The sequence below is a fragment of the Myodes glareolus genome, chromosome 8, assembly GCF_982192425.1.
Source record: "Myodes glareolus chromosome 8, mMyoGla1.1, whole genome shotgun sequence".
In the NCBI taxonomy this organism is placed as follows: domain Eukaryota; kingdom Metazoa; phylum Chordata; class Mammalia; order Rodentia; family Cricetidae; genus Myodes; species Myodes glareolus.
The window spans coordinates 101,081,944-101,100,942 of NC_142033.1; the positions used below are offsets into that span (position 1 = coordinate 101,081,944).

The window sequence follows — 18,999 nt, forward strand, 5'->3', positions numbered from 1 at the left end:
CAATGCTCAGTCTTAGCTTAGGTTTGTCCCACTAGCTATTATAACTTAATTTAACCTGCTTTGCCTCAGGACTTTTTACCTTTCCGTCATTCTGTGTGTCCTACTTCCCTGTTTCCTCCATGTCTCACTGGCTTGCCCCTAGCGTCTCCGTGATGTCTCTCTTCTTTCTTGAAGCCTAAATTCCTCCTCCTCATCCTTACTCTCCCTGCCTGGAAATCCTACTTATACCTCCCTTGCTATTGGCCATTTGGCTTTTTATTAGACCAGTCAGGCGCCTTAGACAGGCAAGGTAAAACAGTGAACACATCTTTAAAAATTAAACAAATGCAGCACATCTTTCCATAGCTCAACAAATATTCCAAAGCAGGACCTGATGCCCGCTCCTGGCCTGTATGGGCACTGTGCATATGTGATTCACACAGACAGACAGGCAAACACTAATACAATACAATAAAAAGGAAAAAACCCACCAAACTTGGGAATGGACCTGCGGCTCAGGGGGTAGAGTTCCTGCATAGCATGCACAGGCCATAGGCTCCACCCCGCTACTGCATAAACCATACAGGGTTCACCATTCCTACCACCCCAGCACTGCAGAGAAGGGGACGGGGGACCACCAACTCAAGGTCATTCTGGCTATTTAACTGGGTCGAGGCCTGTCTGTGCTACACGAGGCCCTGTCTCCAGACAGCTAGGACAGAGAGGGCCTGAGGAAACAAGCTCCACTGGGAGCAGAAGCCAGGAGCAAATTCAGTCTTGGGAGCCAACCCAGTCCTGGGACACTGGCAGACAAAGAGTGAGCCAACGATCAGACTCAGAGTCTGCGATCTCCACCGGAATCAGAGTGGGACTGAACCAGTTACCTAAGACACAGAGAGAACAAGCTCCACCAGGAGCAGAAGCCAGGAGCAAACACGGGACACGGACAAATCAGGATTAACCCAGCAACCAGAGCCAGAGCCAGTGATTGTCACTAGAACAGGTCCAACTTCAAGCCAGGGACTTCTGCAGGAGGGGATCCAGACCAAGATTTACAGATACAGGTCAAAGCCAGCAGCCTAGGCCAAAACAGGCCTGAGACAGCAAACTCCAAGGGAGCAGAGCCAAGCACAGGAGCACTGAGCTATCTCCAGGAACAGGAGTAACCAATGAGGTAACTAGAACTGAAACACTGACTGTACCACTAGGAACAACCATCTCACCTTGGGATTCACTGGCACCTAGAAGATTATTCAACAGAATCTCAGACAACCCCAACCACACCTATTAGAGGAAAAGATGAGTAGAAAAGGTAAGATCACGTGCTACACCACAAAGAGCAATACAACACCATTAAAACCTAAAGACCCTACAACAGCAAGACCTGAACAACCAAATATGGATGAACCAAAAGAAAATGATCTAAAAAATAAACTCAAGAGAATGTTTGAAATTCTTAAAGATGAAATGAGAAATTACCTTAAAGTAATGGAAGAAAAAAACAAACAAAAAATTGGAAGATATCAGCAAAACATTTAAAGGAAACCAAGAAAAAGAACTCAAACATATAAAAGAAACTATTCAGGACTTGAAAACTGAGATAGAAAAAATAAAGAAAACACAAGTCGAAGGAATTATAGAAACAGAAATCATGAGAAAAAGAGCAGGAACCACAAATGCAAGCATGAACAACAGAATACACAAAATGGAAGAGAGAATCTCAAGTGCTGAAGATAAAATAGAGGAAATAGACTCATCAGTCAAAGAAAACATTAAATCTGACAAAAGCTTAACTCAAAATATTCATGAAATATGGGACAACATAAAAAGACCAAATCTTAGAACAATAGGTATAGAAGAAGGAGAAGAAAAAAGTTCAACTCAAAGGCACAGAAAATTTATTTAACAAAATCATAGAAGAAAACTTTCCCTACCTAAAGAAAGATATGCCTATGAAGATACAAGAAGCTTACAGAACACCAAATAGACTGGATCCAAAAAAAGTCCTCTCGCCACATAATAATCAAAACACTAAACATACAGAGTAAAGAAAGAATATTAAGAGCTACAAAGGAAGAAGGCCAAGTAACATATAAAGGCACACCTATCAGATTACACCTGACTTCTCAGTGGAGTCAGTGAAAGCCAGAAGGTCCTGGTCAAGCATTATGCAGACATTTAGAGACCACAGATGTCAGCACAGACTACTATACCCAGCAAAACTGTCGATCACCATAGAAGGACAAAACAAGATATTCCATGACAAATCTAGATATCCAATACCTAGCCACAAACTCAGCCCTACACAAAATACTAGAAGGAAAACTCCAACCCAAGGAAGATGGCTACACCAACAAAAACACACACAATTGATGATCTCATTACAGCAAATCCCAAAGAAGAAAAAAAAATACACAAATTAACATCACCAATGATGAAAACTAAATAACAGGAGATAGCAACCTTAATGTAAATGGACTCAACTCACCCATAAAAAGGCACAGGCTAACAGTTTGGATACAAAAACAGAATCCATCCCTCTTCTGCATACAAGAAACGCATCTCAACCTCAAAGACAGACATCGTCTCAGAGTAAAAGGTTGGGAAAAAAAATATACCAATCAAATGGACCTAAGAAACAAGCAGGTGTAGCTATCCTAATATCTAACAAAATCGACCTCTAGCTTAAGTCATTCAAAAGAGACAAAAAAGGACGTTTTATATTAGTCACAGGAAAAAAACATCAAGAGGAAATATCAATACTGAACATCTATGCCTCGAATACAAGGGCACCCTCATATGTCAAAGAAACACTTCTAAAGTTTAAATCATACATTAAACCCCACACACTAATAGTGGGAGACTTCAACACTCCCCTCTCAGCACTAGACAGGTCAAGTCAAGCAGACAAAAAATGAATAGAGAAATAAGAGAACTAACATGTTATGACTCAAATGGACTTAATTGGCATCTATAGAACAATCCAAACAGAAAAGAATATACCTTCTTCTCGGTACCTCATGGAACCATCTCAAAAATTGACGACATATTCGGTAACAAAACAAAACCAGACCAAGTGCAGCAAAGGAAGGGGGACAGCACAGAAGTCACGGGACAGTAGGGGGCGGGGGACATGCTTCAGGCATGGGGGACCACAAACCTTGAGCATTACTCCACTTGTCTGTAAGATAATTGTAAATGTAGACTCTTCTATTCACCACGAACAATATTATTGAACCAGGAGCAAAGAAAGCGCTTGTGACCGATGGTATTCCCACCTAAGAATAAAGACAGACAGTGTGACATGGAGTTACTCACACACAAAGCAAATTGAGCATTTTTTTTTTGGTTTTGTTTTGTTTTTTCAAGACAGGGTTTCTCTGTGTAGCCCAGGCTGTCCTGGAACTAGCTCTTGTAGACCAGATTGGCCTTGATCTTAGAGATCCACCTACCTCTGCCTCCAGAGAGCTGGGATTAAAGGTGTGCAGCCACCACTGCCTGGTACAAATTCAACTTTTAAAAAGGTTCATTATTTGTGTTTATATGTATCTGTCACGTGCCCTTGAGCATGTCAGAGGCCAGAAGAGGGTGTCAGACCCCTGGAGCTGGAGTGACAATGGCTGTGAGCCATATGTGGGTGCTGGAGATTGAGCCAAATGCTCTAACCACCAAGCTTCCTCTGATCTCATATTCCAAGGTCAGGTCTCACTGACCCTGGAGTTCTCTGTTTGGCTGGTGTTCAGAGCTCCAGGTCCCATCCTCTCTTTGCCTCTGGATACTCTGGTGCACCTTTGCACACCACACTTCTCTGTGTCCACTGGTATCCTCTACACACACTTTTCTGTGTCCTCTGCACACCACACTTCTCTGTGTCCTCTGCACACCGCATTTCTCCATGGACTCTGGTGGTTTGCAGACCACACTTCTCTGTGGACTCTGGTGGTTTGCAGGCCATGCTTCTCCGTGGACTCTGGGGGTTTGCAGACCACACTTCTCCGTGGACTCTGGTGGTTTGCTGATCACACTTCTCTGTGGACTCTGGTGGTTTGCAGGCCACGCTTCTCTGTAGACTCTGGTGGTTTGCAGGCCACGCTTCTCTGTAGACTCTGGTGGTTTGCAGGCCACATTTCTCCGTGGAATCCGGGGGTTTGCAGACCACAGTTCTCTGTGGACTCTGGCGGTTTGCAGGCTATGCTTCTCTGTGGAATCTGGGGGTTTGCAGACCACACTTCTCTGTGGACTCTGTAGGTTTGCAGATCATGTTTCTCCATGTACTTTGGTGAACTCTGCAACCACACTTCTCTGTGGACTCTGGCGGTTTGTAGACCACGCTTCTCCGTGGACTCTGGTGGTTTGAAGACCATGCTTCTCCGTGGACTCTGGGGGTTTGCAGATCACGCTTCTCTATGAATTCTGGTGGTTTGCAGACCACTCTTCTCCATGGACTCTGGGAGTTTGCAGACCATGCTCCTCCGTGGACTCTGGGGGTTTGCAGACCACGCTTCTCTGTGGACTCTGGGGATTTGCAGACCACATTTCTCTGTGGGCTCTGGTGGTTTGCAGACATGGCCTCACTTCCTCATAGAGCCGTCTCCTCAGTCACTAACTCACTTGCTTCTTCCTCATTGGAAACTGAACTGCAACTGGCCAAATGCTGAGTTTGGAAGGCAAAGCTGGGCTCTATCAACCTGTGTGCCTCCTTTTCTCTCAGCAGGAACTCCCCTGAGAGACTGCAGAGAGGCTCAGTGGTCATGAGCACAAGCCACTTCTGAAGGTGGCCGAGATTGGGTTCCCAGCACCCACACAGGCTCACAGTCATCTTTTACTCCAGTTCCAGGGGATGCAGTGCATACCCCTGGTCTCCTTGGGGACAAGACATGCACGTGGTGCACAGACAGACATGCAGACAAAACACCACATGCATAAAAGAAAAATAAAATCTCAAATAAACATTTTAAGGGAAAGGGAACAGAAAAGGAGGAAGGTTGAAAACTACAAGGATTAGAGAAAAATAAGGTGGGAAAAAGGAGACAAAGGGGAGAGGAGGGGAAGAAAGAGGAGAGGAGAGGAGAGGAAGTGGGGAAAGAGGAGGGGAAAGAGAAGGGAAGGGAAAGGGAGGGGAGGGGAGTGGAGGTGGGGGAGAGCAGGGGAAAGAGAAGGAGGGGGAAGGAGAGGGGAAAAGAGGGGAGGGTAGAATGAAACAATGGAATGAAAGCCCCCTCTTCTGGCTTCCTGTGACTCAACGTCTCAGAGGGTGTCCTGGAAAAGGCCAATGGCTGACAGACCTAAACCCACAGTTTCCTCTGAATCCAGTTCATTTGGAGTCACAGCTTGGGAAGTGTCTACCGCCATTGTCACAGCTGGGGAAGTGTCTACCGCCATTGTCACAGCTGGGGAAGTGTCTACCGCCATTGTCACAGCTGGGGAAGTGTTTACCGAAAAGTTCTTGGGAAAGATGAGTGGCGGGAGGCTGTTCTCAAAGTTGTCCATCGTCATGAAAATATGCCTCCTGTGACCAAGAAAAAGTTAGAGTCAGCTTCTCAGGCTGGGCAAGCCTTAGACCATCTCCTTCCATGTTCCTTGCCACCCCAGAGCCTCCCAGAATAATGTTTTACTGTGTCTGCCTGCTTTTTTTCCCAATGGCATAGAGGCAAAATGGCCACCAATGAAATAAGGCAGGAGTGGCACCGCACAGGCCTGCCATCCTAGCACGTTGGAGACGAGGCCAGAGGATCAGAGTTCCAGGCTAGCCTGGGCCACCTGCTGTCCTAACACGTTGGAGACGAGGCCAGAGGATCCAGAGTTCCAGGCTAGCCTGGGCCACGTGAGACCCAGTCCCGAAAAACTAGCAAACAGATAAACAAAGAAATAAACATGTTAAGGACCAGTGACCAGCAGTGGTGCTGCACCCTGCACCCTGCAATCCACTCTGGCGCTCTGGAGGGAGGCCTGTGGGTGCTGCAGGCTGGAGGGATTCCTGGTAAACTCAATCAGAGTCTGTCTACAAAAACAAGAACACGGAGCTGGGTGAGGTGCCGCACACCTTTAGTCCCAGCACTCGGGAGGCAGAGGCAGGCAGATCTCTTTGAGTTCGAGGCCAGCCTGGTCTGCAGAGTCAGTTCTAGGACAGCCAGGGCTACACAGAAAAACCCTGTCTTGAAGAAACAAAACAAAGCCCAGACTAGTAAGATGGGCAGGGTGTTTAACACGCTTGCCACCAAGCCTGATCACCCAAGTTTTATCCCCAGAACTACAGTATGGAAAGAGAGAAGCGACTCCCCCAAATTGGCCTCTGACCTTTACATAGGTGCTATGTACACTCAATAAATACTCAATAAGTACACAAATAAATCAGTGTAATTTAAAAATGTTTAAGCCAAGAGAATAACTTTTTATTGTTTTGTTTTGTTCTGTCAGCCTGTGATTGGTGGAAGCCACAGGCTTGGCATATTGTCCCCTGAGTGGCATAGCTTTGCCTGTGCCCAGGTCTTCCTGTCCATACCCAGCCCAGCTAGGGTTCTCTGTGGGCCACAGACTAACAATTTCGGCCAGAGTTGCTTGGTTTTTGAAAAATGAGAGACGGGGGGAAACAGGGGGAAGGGCAGGGAGAGGGACAGGGGCAGAAGGGGGAAGAGAAGGGAAAGCAACTCACCCAAGGTACAGGGCAATGTTACTCTGGCAGAAGTTCCTGAGCACGTGTGTGCTGACGGAGGCATAGGATAGCTTGTCCTGCAGACACACAGACCACAGACAGGTCAGGAGGAGGCCCAGAGCTCAGAGACTCAGCCTGGGCCACCGAGATCAAGAGAAGGAAAAGATAACACCAGGAACACTTGTTGCACAGCCGCGGGGAACAGGGATATGCGAGGAACCACCTACCCCACTAGCTAGCGGTCTGGAACCAAACAGCTTCCCCGTCCTCACCATGTGGTGCCTAGAGGGAGCAAGACAGAGACACCATCATGCTCTGACATCTCATTTATTCTATTTTAAAATATTTTTCTTGTGTGGGTGTTTTGGCTGTGTATCACTGAGCTCCGCATGTATTCAGTGCCCAAAGTGGCCAGCAGGGAGTATCAGATCCCCAGCTGTGTGGGTGCTGGGAACCAAACCTGGGTCCTCTGTAAGAGCAATCAGAGCGCTAACTGCTGAGCCATCGTGGCCTCTCCCACCATGCAGCCTCTGGACATACTGCACGATATGTAATCTTTGAGAGTTCTGGAAGTACTCCAGCCAACTCCTGCACAGTCCCCTGGGCAGTGTGACAGCTGTCAAGGTGCTGTGGCTCAGCTGATGCCTACCACAGAGGAGGGAGGCAGAGACAGCAGAATCCAGAGACGCCAGGGCTCACACAAGACTGGGTCAGTGAGACGGCACACTCCGTGAAGGAGCTTGCTGAGAAGGAGGCAACCTGAGTTTGGTCCAGGTGAAGAGAAATGACACCTGCAAGTTTTCTTCTGACTTCACATACACAAACACAGACACACAGAGAAACACACACACAGACACACAGACACCCACACATAGAGACACACCCACACTGACACACACACCCCCACAGACACATAACAGACACCCCCCCACACACAGAGAACATACACACACAGAGACACACATACACACTGACACATAGAGAAACAAACTGACACATACATACACAGACACACATACACAGACACACACATGAAGAGTAAATCTAATTAATCTCATTAATAAAAACCAGGAGTCAGATATGGGGTCAAACCCTGAAGGATCAGAGAGCGTCAGAGCGGCCACCAGGGACTTCCTGTGTCTTCTGTTACTCCATCCAAAAGGTCTGAGACCAAAGAGACCAAGATCCTGTCTCAGCCCCACCTATCACTTCCTGTCTTCTCTCTGTACAGACCTGGAGACCTCTATGTTTAGCTAGTGACTAGCTCCATTCTCTGACTCCAAGCAAGCTTTATTTGTCAGAACACAATGAAAATATCACACAACGTTTTCCCCTTTATGTCTAAATAAAAAGTGAAGGCTTTAACTAACATAGAAAAACTATATTCAATAAGTACAATGACTATATATAAATACATACAGACAAGAACTACATTAACAATGTCCAGTACATTTGCATTAGACAAATACAGAAAAAAATACTCCATTTTATCCTATCTTGGTGAGTCCAAAGTGTAATTATTAATTCACTTTCTATCCTAACTTGGATTACCAACCCAGAACTATCATTTTATGTCTCTCGACTTTATACAATTTACACCTCTTTTCTAAGTTTCTTTTCTGAGTTTTTTAACAAGGAAAGTTATAATTATCTAGTCTTCAACAGCATCAAAGACCTGAGAAGGAAATAATATTACCTGTGTAAACAGGAAGTGCAGAGCAAACAATTTCCAAAACTAAGAAATGACAGACAGAGCTGACTGCCTGGACAGCTACCCAAGGTTTCTCTGTGACATTGAGGTATCCATCTTTGGTTTATGAGCCTAGAATATTTGATAGACTTTTCTGTGAAGCAGGATTTTTGAAGTACTGTCCTGTTTTGTCTTGGCAAAGTTCAGCAGTAACTCTCTTTTGTGTCCTGCTTATCCAATTAGGACAGCATACTGTCAGCAGTTGACGCAAGGGCAGTTTCTTGCTCAGTGGCTAGCTTTTGTCACAAAGGCAGTAAACTCCATATGGAGTTTCTTTGATGCCCATCATCTTCTCTGAGGTAGATTCATTGGTATTACTAGGAGCAGACAGGTCTCATTGTCATAAAATAAAACACTTATGTTATCAAAACATCTTAAATGCCATATTCTGTAGATCTCTGAAGTGCTTAAAGACCACCTGTCTATCTAAAATACATGGCTGTCTGACCTTGAAAACACATCTCACATGACTACAAGTTTGATTGTAATAGGAAACTAACTACTAACATGCATTTCTTATTATCCTAAATAGTTTGTATAATAAATTTCAAGGACTAGAAATTTACATTACGTTATAAAATGAGCTGTCTAGGTACAATACCTTAAATGAATAGTAACTCATTTAAGTATATACAGTATGTACAGTATGTTTTAAATTTGTATCAATATATAAAATTCTTAAGATCAAAACATGTATTCATTTTCTGTCTGCCAAAGAAACATTCCAGGGTGCTGTGGCTGCCTCTGCCTGTTGGGGGGTCATACAGCTACCTGGGGACATGGTGATAAAAAAAACATGTATTCAGTATAAAAAAAATCTCAAATTTGCATCAATATATAAAAATCATTACCAATGTTAAATATTTAAGGTTAGTAGTTGCTTTTTTAGTTTAAAAGTAGATTCAATAATATACCCTTTTATCCTATCATTTCTATATCCCTTCTTTTTAATTTCAGAACAAAATTCCTGAATCTAATCTCATTATTTCTGTGTTTTTCATGTCCATTACCAATAACAACTTATAACCAACCTCCCTAAAGGATGACAAGTATCTATAACCCACCGAACTACCAAAACCTCACCCCACCTCTTGGGTATGTGGGCATCATGTTCTTAAAATTACTTCCTGTTGTGTAGGGTTGATAGCACCTTTAAGGGACCCTTGAAATTCCCCTGAGCAGTTTGTAGCACAGCCAAACTTCAGGTGTTATTATCAGCCTACTGACTTTACCATATTCTGGGGGCATCATGGAAGCCCCATCCTACTTCCAGAGACTTCAAAGGTCACTGTTAGGCATGGCCATGGTTCACTGCAGAAAACTTAAAACATTTTAAATGTATATGCAGCAGATCTTGAAGAGGTTAAAGGACCATAATTTGTTATATAATCCAGAGTACAAAAACTTAATCCCTATTTACCTGATAGAGACTCAAATCCAAAATCATGTACAAGAAGCTAGATGGAGCCACCTTCTAGAATTAGTTAGTGCTCTATTGATCATAAATATCATCTCAAAACTTAAAATATATATATATTATATATTATAACATAATATATATAATATTTATTATATATAATATATATAGTAAAGTTTTGAGATAATATTTATACCTTAAAAAAAGTTTTCAGTTGAAGAGATAGCTCAGAGGTTAAGAGCACTGACTGATCTTCCAGAGGTCCTGAGTTCATTTTCAGCAACCACATAGTGGCTCACAACTATCTATAATTTGATATAGTGCCCTCTTTTGGCATTCAGGCAGAACACTGCATACAAACATAAATAAATAAAAGAATGAATGAATGAATGAATAAATAAATAAATTTTTTTTAAGTTTTAAAGAGTCAAAATCAAAGAATTATGAGATTAGTGGCGATAGAACAGTCGCTTAATTTTGGTTTTTCTTCTGTCCCATATCAGGTGGTTCTTCTGACATGAGACAGAGATTTTGGATTTTCCTTTAACAAGCATGCTTGAATTTAGAGAAGGCGGAGTCATTCTCCAACTCCAAAGGCAGAATTAATTTTTAATTGAACTGGGACTATAAAAAAACCATTTGTATTATATATCTGTAGAAACAGCAGAAACAAACATTTGGGAGGATTTATAAAATTTTATCCTGTTGGAAATGTGATATACCAAAAAGACAATTTATGCTTTGTATTGGAACATTTTCTCAGGATGATTTGTTCTTCTTCTTCAGGTGTCTCATTTGTCTAGCCATCTTCAGATTCCTTAGCTGGGTGCCTTTATTCTCCTGGAAAGGCAAAAATGAAACCCTGTTTCAACCCTAACTTTTGGCAGGTTATATCTGATCAAATCAAAAGCATCTGTTAGTTTTTAAAGTTCATTTAAACTGAATGGTCACATTGATTAATGAACTATTTATTACATTTTCTAATCATGATGTCTCTCCTGTTTGAATCTAATCTTCATCAATTTTGATGATATTCATAACGTTTTTTTCTCCTGTGGAAACAAAAGCAAAACCTCTTCCTCAAAATAACACATACCCTGGTTTCCATTCTGAGGTCATGGAGGCTGATTGAATTCAGCTCTTTTTTTCTGTTATCCAATGTCTCTCCACAGCTGTCATTTCTTTCTCATTAGCATTTAGAAAATTTAAAATTAATAAAGCATTGTGCATTCTATTTCTGGGTATCTTTCTTACCCCTTCTTTTTATTTATTTATTTATTTTTACTTTTTGGTCTTTCAAGACAGGGTTTCACTGCATAATAGTCCTGGCTGTCTTGGAAATTGCTTTGTGGACCAGGTTGGCCTCAAACTCGCTGATATCCACCTGCTCCTGCCTCCCTAGTGCTGTGACTGAAGGCGTGCGCCAGTGCCACCTCATCCCTTTCTGCTTATTAAACATATCTTTTAGAGTTTGATTTGATCTTCCTATAAGTACTTGCCAGGTAGGATTGTGTGGTACACCTGCAATATGCTTGATTTGCAGGTGTTGTGACACACAAAATGTTTCATTTTACTAGAGACATATGCTTGAGTATTGTTAGTCTTAATTTGTACAGGTGTCCCCATGATGGACACAACTTCTAACAAACTGAGATTACAAAATCTTTGCAAAACTCAAAGCAGGTGTCCACTGAAATCCTGAATATGTATTATCTTATGTTGTACATATTTTAATTTCCCAAATTCTGCAAAACGAAACACACTCCTGTGGGAAAGTCTTTAGTGAATAGCCTTTAAGATACCAGCTCTCTTGAACATGGCCTCTTATACTATAAATGCAGACATAAATCTTGCGCATGCTCTCTCTTCCAGCTGCTGGATTCAGACCCTATTCCCCGTTCCTGCAGAGGACTGTGATTTGTGAGTCATCTCTAAATAAATAACCCTGCTGCCCCCTTCCCTGACAGACAGCAACTTGTGCAGTGCACGTGAGCCCATGTGCAGCTTCTGGTTTGTCTTCTCTGTTCTTGAGCTCTGGGCTCACACTCTCTCTGTGTATGGAATTGATTTAATTGCTCTTAAGCAAAAAGCAAAGCATATTTTTCAGTATTTAACCAGGCACCAACATACAGAACCAAAGTGGGACAGGACTGTTCTTCAACTGACCCTGTCTTACCACACCATGGCAGCAGCTGTGACACCTGCGGGACAATAAGATTATTACACCTACAAAAATTTACCAAAAATTGATAACAGAGGTAAGTTAATATGATAAAGGAAGGAAGGAAGGAAGGAAGGAAGGAAGGAAGGAAGGAAGGAAGGAAGGAAAGAAGGAAGGAAAGAAGGAAGGAAGGAAAAGAAATTTTTGGAGCTGGAGGGATGGCTCAGAGGTTAAGAGCACTGACTGCTCTTCCTGAGGTCCTGAGTTCAATTCCCAGCAACCACATGGTGGCTCACAACCATCTATAATGAGATTTGGTGCCCTCTTTGGGCCTGCAAACATACATACAGATAGAACACCGTATGCATATAAATAAATCTTTTCTATACATTTTTCTATTGATATTTATTGAGCTCAACATTTTTCTCTGCTCCCGTCCCTGCCTCTCCCCTCTCCCCTACAATCTTCCCCCAAGGTCCCCATGCTCCCAATTTACTCAGGAGATCTTGTCTTTTTCTACCTTCTACTTCCCATGTAGATTAGATCTATGTAAGACTCTCTTAGCGTCCTCATTGTTATCTAAGTTCTCTGGAATTGTGGTTTGTAGGCTGGCTTTCTTGGCTTTATGTTTAAAAAGCACTTATTAGTAAGTACATTTGATAATTGTCTTTCTGCATCTGGGTTACCTCACTCAAAATAATGTTTTCTAGCTCCTTCCATTTTCCTGCAAAATTCAAGCTGTAGTTATTTTCTTCTGTGTAGTACTCCATTGTGTAAATGTACCACATTTTCCTTACCCATTCTTCGGTCGATGGGGCATTTAGGTTGTTTCTAGGTTCTGGCTATGACAAACAAAGCTGCTATGAACATAGCTGAACACATGTCCTTGTGGCACGATTGAGCATCCTTTGGATATACACCCAGAAGTGGTATTACTGGGTCTTGAGGAAGGTTGTTTCCTAATTTTCTGAGAAATCGCAACACTGACATCCAAAGAGGTTGTACCAGCTTGCATTCTCACCAGCAATACAGGAGTGTTTCCTTCTCCCCACAACCTCTCCAGCATGAGTTGTCATCAGTGTTTTTGATCTTGGCCATTCTTACAGGTGTAAGATGGAATCTCAGAGTTGTTTTAATTTGCATTTCTCTGATGATTAAGGATGTTGAACATTTCCTTAAGTGTCTTTCAGCCATTTTAGATTTCTCTGTTGAGACTTCTCTGTTTAGGTCTGTACTCCATATTTTATTGGATTATGTGATCTTTTGGTGTCCAATTTCTTTTTTTTTAAGGAATCTTTTTTTTAATCTTTTGTGATTTATTTATCTTTATTTTATGTGCATTGGTGTGAAGGTGTCAGATCCCCTGGAACTGGATCTTCAGACATTTGTGAGCTGCCATATGGGTGCTGGGAATTGAACCCGGGTCCTCTGGAAGAGCAGTCAGCGCTCTTAACCGCTGAGCCATTTCTCCAGTCCCTTGGTGTCCAATTTCTTGAGTTCTTTGTATATTTTGGAGATCAGACCTCTGTCTGATGTGGGATTAGTGAAGATCTTTTCCCATTCTGTAGGCTGTCATTTTGTCTTGTTGACCGTGTCCTTTGCTTTACAGAAGCTTTTCAGTTTCAGGAGGTCCCATTTATTAATTGTTTCTCTCAGTGTCTATGCTGCCGGGGTTCTATTTAGGAAGTGGTTCCCTGTGCCAATGCGTTCAAGTGTACTTCCCATTTTCTCTTCTATGAGGTTCAGTGCGGCTGGCTTTATGTCGAGGTCTTTGATCCATTTGGACTTGAGTTTTGTGCATGGTGATAGATATGGGTCTATTTTCATTCTTCTACAAGTTGATATCCAGTTATGCCAGCACCACTTGTTAAATATGCTTTCTTTTTTCCATTTGATATTTTTTGCTTCTTTGTCAAAAATCAGATGTTTGAAGATGTGTGGATTGATATCCAGGTCTTCTATTCGGTTCCATTGGTCCTCCTGTCTGTTCTGTTCTTATGCCAATACCAGGCTATTTTCAGTACTGTAGCTCTGTAGTAGAGTTTGAAGTCAGGGATTGTGATGTTTCCAGACGTTCTTTTATTGTACAGGATTGTTTTGGCTATCCTGGGTTTTTTGCTTTACCATATGAAGTTGAATATCATTCTTTCAAGGTTTTTGAAGAATTTTGCTGGGATTTTGATGGGTATTGCATTGAATCTGTTAAATAAATAAATCTTTTTTTAAGATTTATTTATTGGTTATATACAACATGTTTTCCTGCACACCAGAAGAGGGCATCAGATCTCATTACAGATGGTTGTGAGCCACCATGTGGTTGCTGCGAATTGAACTCAGGACCTCTGGAAAAGCAGTTGGTGCTCTTAACCTCTGAGCCATATCTCCAGCTCCCAATAAATAAATCTTGAAAAAAGTTTTAAAAAAAGAAATTTGAAAGTTATATATTACCATCCAGGAATTTAATAACATTTTGCTTATTCTATGGACGGTATTCTACAAGGCTTATATGGTTTTTGTAATACATCCAATTATTGGATATTGGGAATTAGTTTTAGTTTTTATATTATATCCTTAAGAAAATGGTTTGATAACTAGCCAATATTCAGAGAATTTCAGTCTATTAATGAACAGCTAAGTGATAGGATTAATACCATTGAAAATTAAAAGTTAGCTGAAAAACTTAATACTATTAAAAAAAGATAATATTAATTTGAGAAACAAAATTTAATCCATGTCAAATGGTACTGAGAAACTATCTGAAAGAATTCATACTGTTGATTTGACATCAAAATCTGTTAAAAAGTTATGATAAGTTAGCAGATAGAATATCTCTCCAGGAAGGCAATCTACATGCTATCCAAATAATGTCCAAGGATGAGATGTTATCTTTAAAGGAAAACTTCAGACCTTGGAATCACATGCAAAGAATGAGGACCAGAGACTAGAAATATATATACAGACCAAGAGATTCAGACAGTAGTAAATAGATTTGAAACGATTGAGGAAATTATTGGAGCTGATGGGCAGGGAGAGAAGGTAAAAGGTTTAACATTGCCAGTACATGTCAGAGTCAGAGATGGTTTTAGCTTCCTACCCTGTAATCAACTTTGAAAAAGCCCAAAAGGATCCAAAGAAGGTAGATGGATACATATAGGATGAACAATCTAAAAGAAATTAAGCAAGTAGTAGTATCTTATGACTTTCATTCAGCATTTGTCAAGGAGATGGTAAAGGAATGGGTTTCCAGCAATAAGGCTACCCCACATGCTTGGCTTCAATTAGTTTTTGCAGTCCTAGAAGATGGGCTGCAACTCCTGTGGAAATGCTATTGGCAAGAAAAGGCAAAAAGTTCATAACAACAGGGAAAAGCAAAAGGACTTGAGACTTCCCAAGATCAAGTTCTTGGCAAGGGCATTTACAATGAACACATCTTGTCCCTATGCAACACAACAGCCTTAAATGCTTGAGACAGGATTCAAGAACTAGGAAAATTAATTGAATCATATATTAGGATTAAACAGGGCCAATTAGTGAACCCGTTAGTGACTTTTTACAAAGATTAACTAACACTATACAAATAGGAGTAACAGATCCAGAAGCTATACGAGTACTTTTTAAATCTCTGGCTTTTAAAAACGCCATCTTAGAATGCAAAAAGACACTTGTGTCTTTAAAGGTCAGATCAGCACCAATGGATGAATGGATCCTGCAAACAATGAATGTTGAGATATTTGACTATAATACTGAGGCTTAGGTGGGAAAGTAATTTCCAAAGGTATGAGAAGACATCAAAATGCAAAATGTTTTAATTGTGGTATAATAGGACATCTGAGAAGGGATTGTAGACTAGGAAATCCTAGAAACAATGTCTCCTTTGGGAATGGAAAAAATAGAAGGTCTCAGACTTCTTGTTTATGTAGAAGATGTGGCAAAGGCTGACCTTGGACCAATGAATATAGATCAACAAACAGACAAGGCAACCCGATACAGTTGGGAAACTCCTTGAGGGCCCTCTCACAATTCCCCAAGACAAATGTAGTCTAGTCATTCCCAGTCACTGTAGAGGACACGTCTCACCAGAAAAATAAAAAAATCCATTGCCTGCTGAAAAAAAAAAAAGCATACTGTTCTGGACGATGGAATAAACATGGAGGATAATTCAAATTTCAATAGGAAATAGGAAGCATATATTTTGGCAGACTTCTATGGAGATCAAAGACCAAAACTAAGAGTGTGTATAAATAACGTTGTATTTGAGGGATTACTAAACATGGGTGCACATGCAATTATCATTACTCCAGAATCTTGGCATCCAAATTGGCCTCTTCAAGAAGAAGATGTTCAGTTCGTAGTAATTGGAACCCTATCTCAAGTGAAACAAAGCACAAGATGGGTTGAATGCCTAGGGCCAGAAGGACAGAGGGGGAGGCTAAGACCATATGTTGCTAATCTCCCAGTGAATTTATGGGGTTGTGACTTGTTGCAGCAATGGAATACCCAGATTAACATTCCTGCAGCCCCCAAAACTCATGTTTCTGGAAAGGATATTATAAGATATTATAAACAAAGGTCACCATCCATTCAAGCTGCCCAAGAATACAAAGCAGCTAGCAAACATTTGGAGGTACTAATGACCCTACTCTTAAAATGGTTAATTGAAAAACCAATATGAGTTAAACTATGACCTTTAACAGAAGACAAACTGCAGGCTTTAGAACAGCTGGTATAAGAACAACTAGGTGCTTGTTGTATTATAGAATCAACCAGCCTTTGGAATTCTCCTGAATTTGTTGTTAAAAACAAATCTAGAAAATGGAGAATGATGACAGATCTAAGAGCTGTCAACAAGGTAATTCAACCTGTGGGCCCTCTGCAATCTGGAATTCCTCTGCCTTCTCTGTTACCAAAAGGATGGCCTCTTACAGTTATTGATTTAAAAGATACAGTGTTTCTTCACTATGCCTTTACAAAATAAAGACAGAAAAATTTGCCTTCACAGTGCCTACTTATAATAATTCTCAGCCTGCAAGAAGATATCAATGGACTGTCCTCTCACAGAGAATGCTCAATATCCCCACCCTGTACCAATATTTTGTAAGTCAGCCATTGGAAGTAATACATAAACAATTTCCAAAGTCTATAATTTACCATTACATAGATGACATTTTTTATCTGACTCAAGTGTCGATGCTTTAGAAATAATGTTTGAAGAACTAAAGAAAGTTTCACCTAAATGGGGATTACAAATTGCTTCTGAATAAATACAATGAGGTGATTCTGTCAATCACCTAGGTTACAAAATTGGCTTACAGAAAATTAGAACACAAAAGACACAAATTAGGAGAGACTGATTGTGGACTCTTAATGACATTGAAAGATTGTGAGGAGACATTTCCAGTCTACAACTGGCTGTTGGGATAACACCTGATCTAACAGTTCATTTAAACAAAACCTGAGATGGTGACACAGACTTAAATAGTTCCAGAAAATTAATATCTGAAGTGGAAAAAGAATTGATTGTCATTGAAGAGAACTTACAGGAGGCACATGTGGATAGGGTGAATCCAAACCTTACTTGTATCCTAGTCATATTGCCTTTCAGAATTTTGCCTACAGGAATTTTAATGTAGAGGGAAGATGTTGTCTTAAAATTGGATCTTCTTAGCACATAAACCAAGTAGAAAATTTAAAAATTAAAAATGTCTATGAATTAGTCATAAAAGTAAAATTGAGACTTCATCAACTAGTAGGTATAGACCCAGCAGAGATTATAGTGCCTTTTACTACTGATGAAATTTAAAAATATGGGAAGACAATGAACCATCGCAAAGAGCTTATCTAATTTTTGGAGAAAAATTAATAACAATTATCCCCAAATTGGTAGAATTCACCTTATAAAGAGAACTACTTGGATTCTTCCCTGAATTGTATGTGATGTACCAATAACTGGAGCCCATACATTTTATACTGATGCAAATAAATCAAGAAAGGCAGATTACAGATTAGAAGAATGAAGTACGGTGGAACAAAGCCCTTATAATTCTGTCTAAAAGGCAGAGCTATATGCTATTCTCATGGTACTAAGGGATTTTAAAGAACCTCTTAATATGGTTACTGATTCACAATATGCAGATAGAGTTTCTTGAATATTGAAACCTCTGAATTTATTCCAGATGATACAAAACTGACTTCATTATTCATTCAGGTTCAAGATATAATCAGGAATAGGCTTTGTCTCATATACACCACACTTCTGATCTCATATGTATCTACTACTACTAGCTCAAGGTGATACAAAAATTGATTGATTATTGATTGGAAGTGTGCTGAAGACCTCAGAATTTTGTAAGAAACATCATGTCAATAGCAAAGGTTTAAAGAAAGAGTTTTCTAGGGCTGGAGAGATGGCTCAGCGGTTAAGAGCATTGCCTGCTCTTCCAAAGGTCCTGAGTTCAATTCCCAGCAACCACAGGGTGGCTCACAACCATCTGTAATGAGGTCTTGTGCCCTCTTCTGGCCTGCAAGCATACATGCAGACAGAATATTGTATACATAATAAATAAATATTAAAAAAGAAAGAGTTTTCTATTACATGGCAACAAGCTAAGAAGATTATAAAGAGATGTCCTTCTTGCTCTTTCGATAACCAAATACTGTTATCTGCAGGGAGTGATCCAAAAGGGCACTCAAAGGAGTGAAAACTGGAAGATGATGTGTTCCACTTTGCAGTATTTGGAAAATTAAGATATGTACACTACACCATTGACACTTATTCAGGTTTTCAATGGGAAACTGTCTTGAGCTCAGAAAATAGTGGTTCAATAATCATACATTTATTAGAAGTTAAGGCCATCATGGGAAGACCTGCACAAATAAAGACACACACAATAGCCCAGCACATGCGTCTAAGAAAATGAAACAGGTTTTGCTTATTATAATATAAGGCATATTACAAGTCAGGCAGTTATAAAAAGATCAAATTGAAGTATAAAGGATATAATAAACAAACAGAAAGGGAAGGAAAATACCCCCAGAAATAG

At 40.7% G+C, this 18,999-nt stretch overlaps 1 protein-coding gene and 1 non-coding gene across 2 annotated transcripts in view; one reads left to right on the plus strand and one right to left on the minus strand.

Annotated features, from left to right (window-relative positions):
* Catsperd (catsper channel auxiliary subunit delta) overlaps positions 1-18,999 on the minus strand; it is a 71,369-nt gene that overhangs the window by 42,082 nt on the left and 10,288 nt on the right. Inside the window, exons 3-6 of the mRNA XM_087909264.1 lie at positions 6,859-6,913; positions 6,632-6,708; positions 5,416-5,488; positions 3,140-3,257 (exon numbers count right to left, since the gene is read on the minus strand). Coding sequence (XP_087765390.1) covers positions 3,140-3,257; positions 5,416-5,488; positions 6,632-6,708; positions 6,859-6,906 — 316 coding nt within the window. The 5' untranslated portion in view covers positions 6,907-6,913. The remainder of the gene's footprint in view (positions 1-3,139; positions 3,258-5,415; positions 5,489-6,631; positions 6,709-6,858; positions 6,914-18,999) is intronic.
* Positions 9,017-9,166, plus strand: LOC125395832 (small nucleolar RNA SNORA77). The gene has a single exon (XR_007230672.1). It is a non-coding gene; the product is annotated as a small nucleolar RNA SNORA77 (small nucleolar RNA).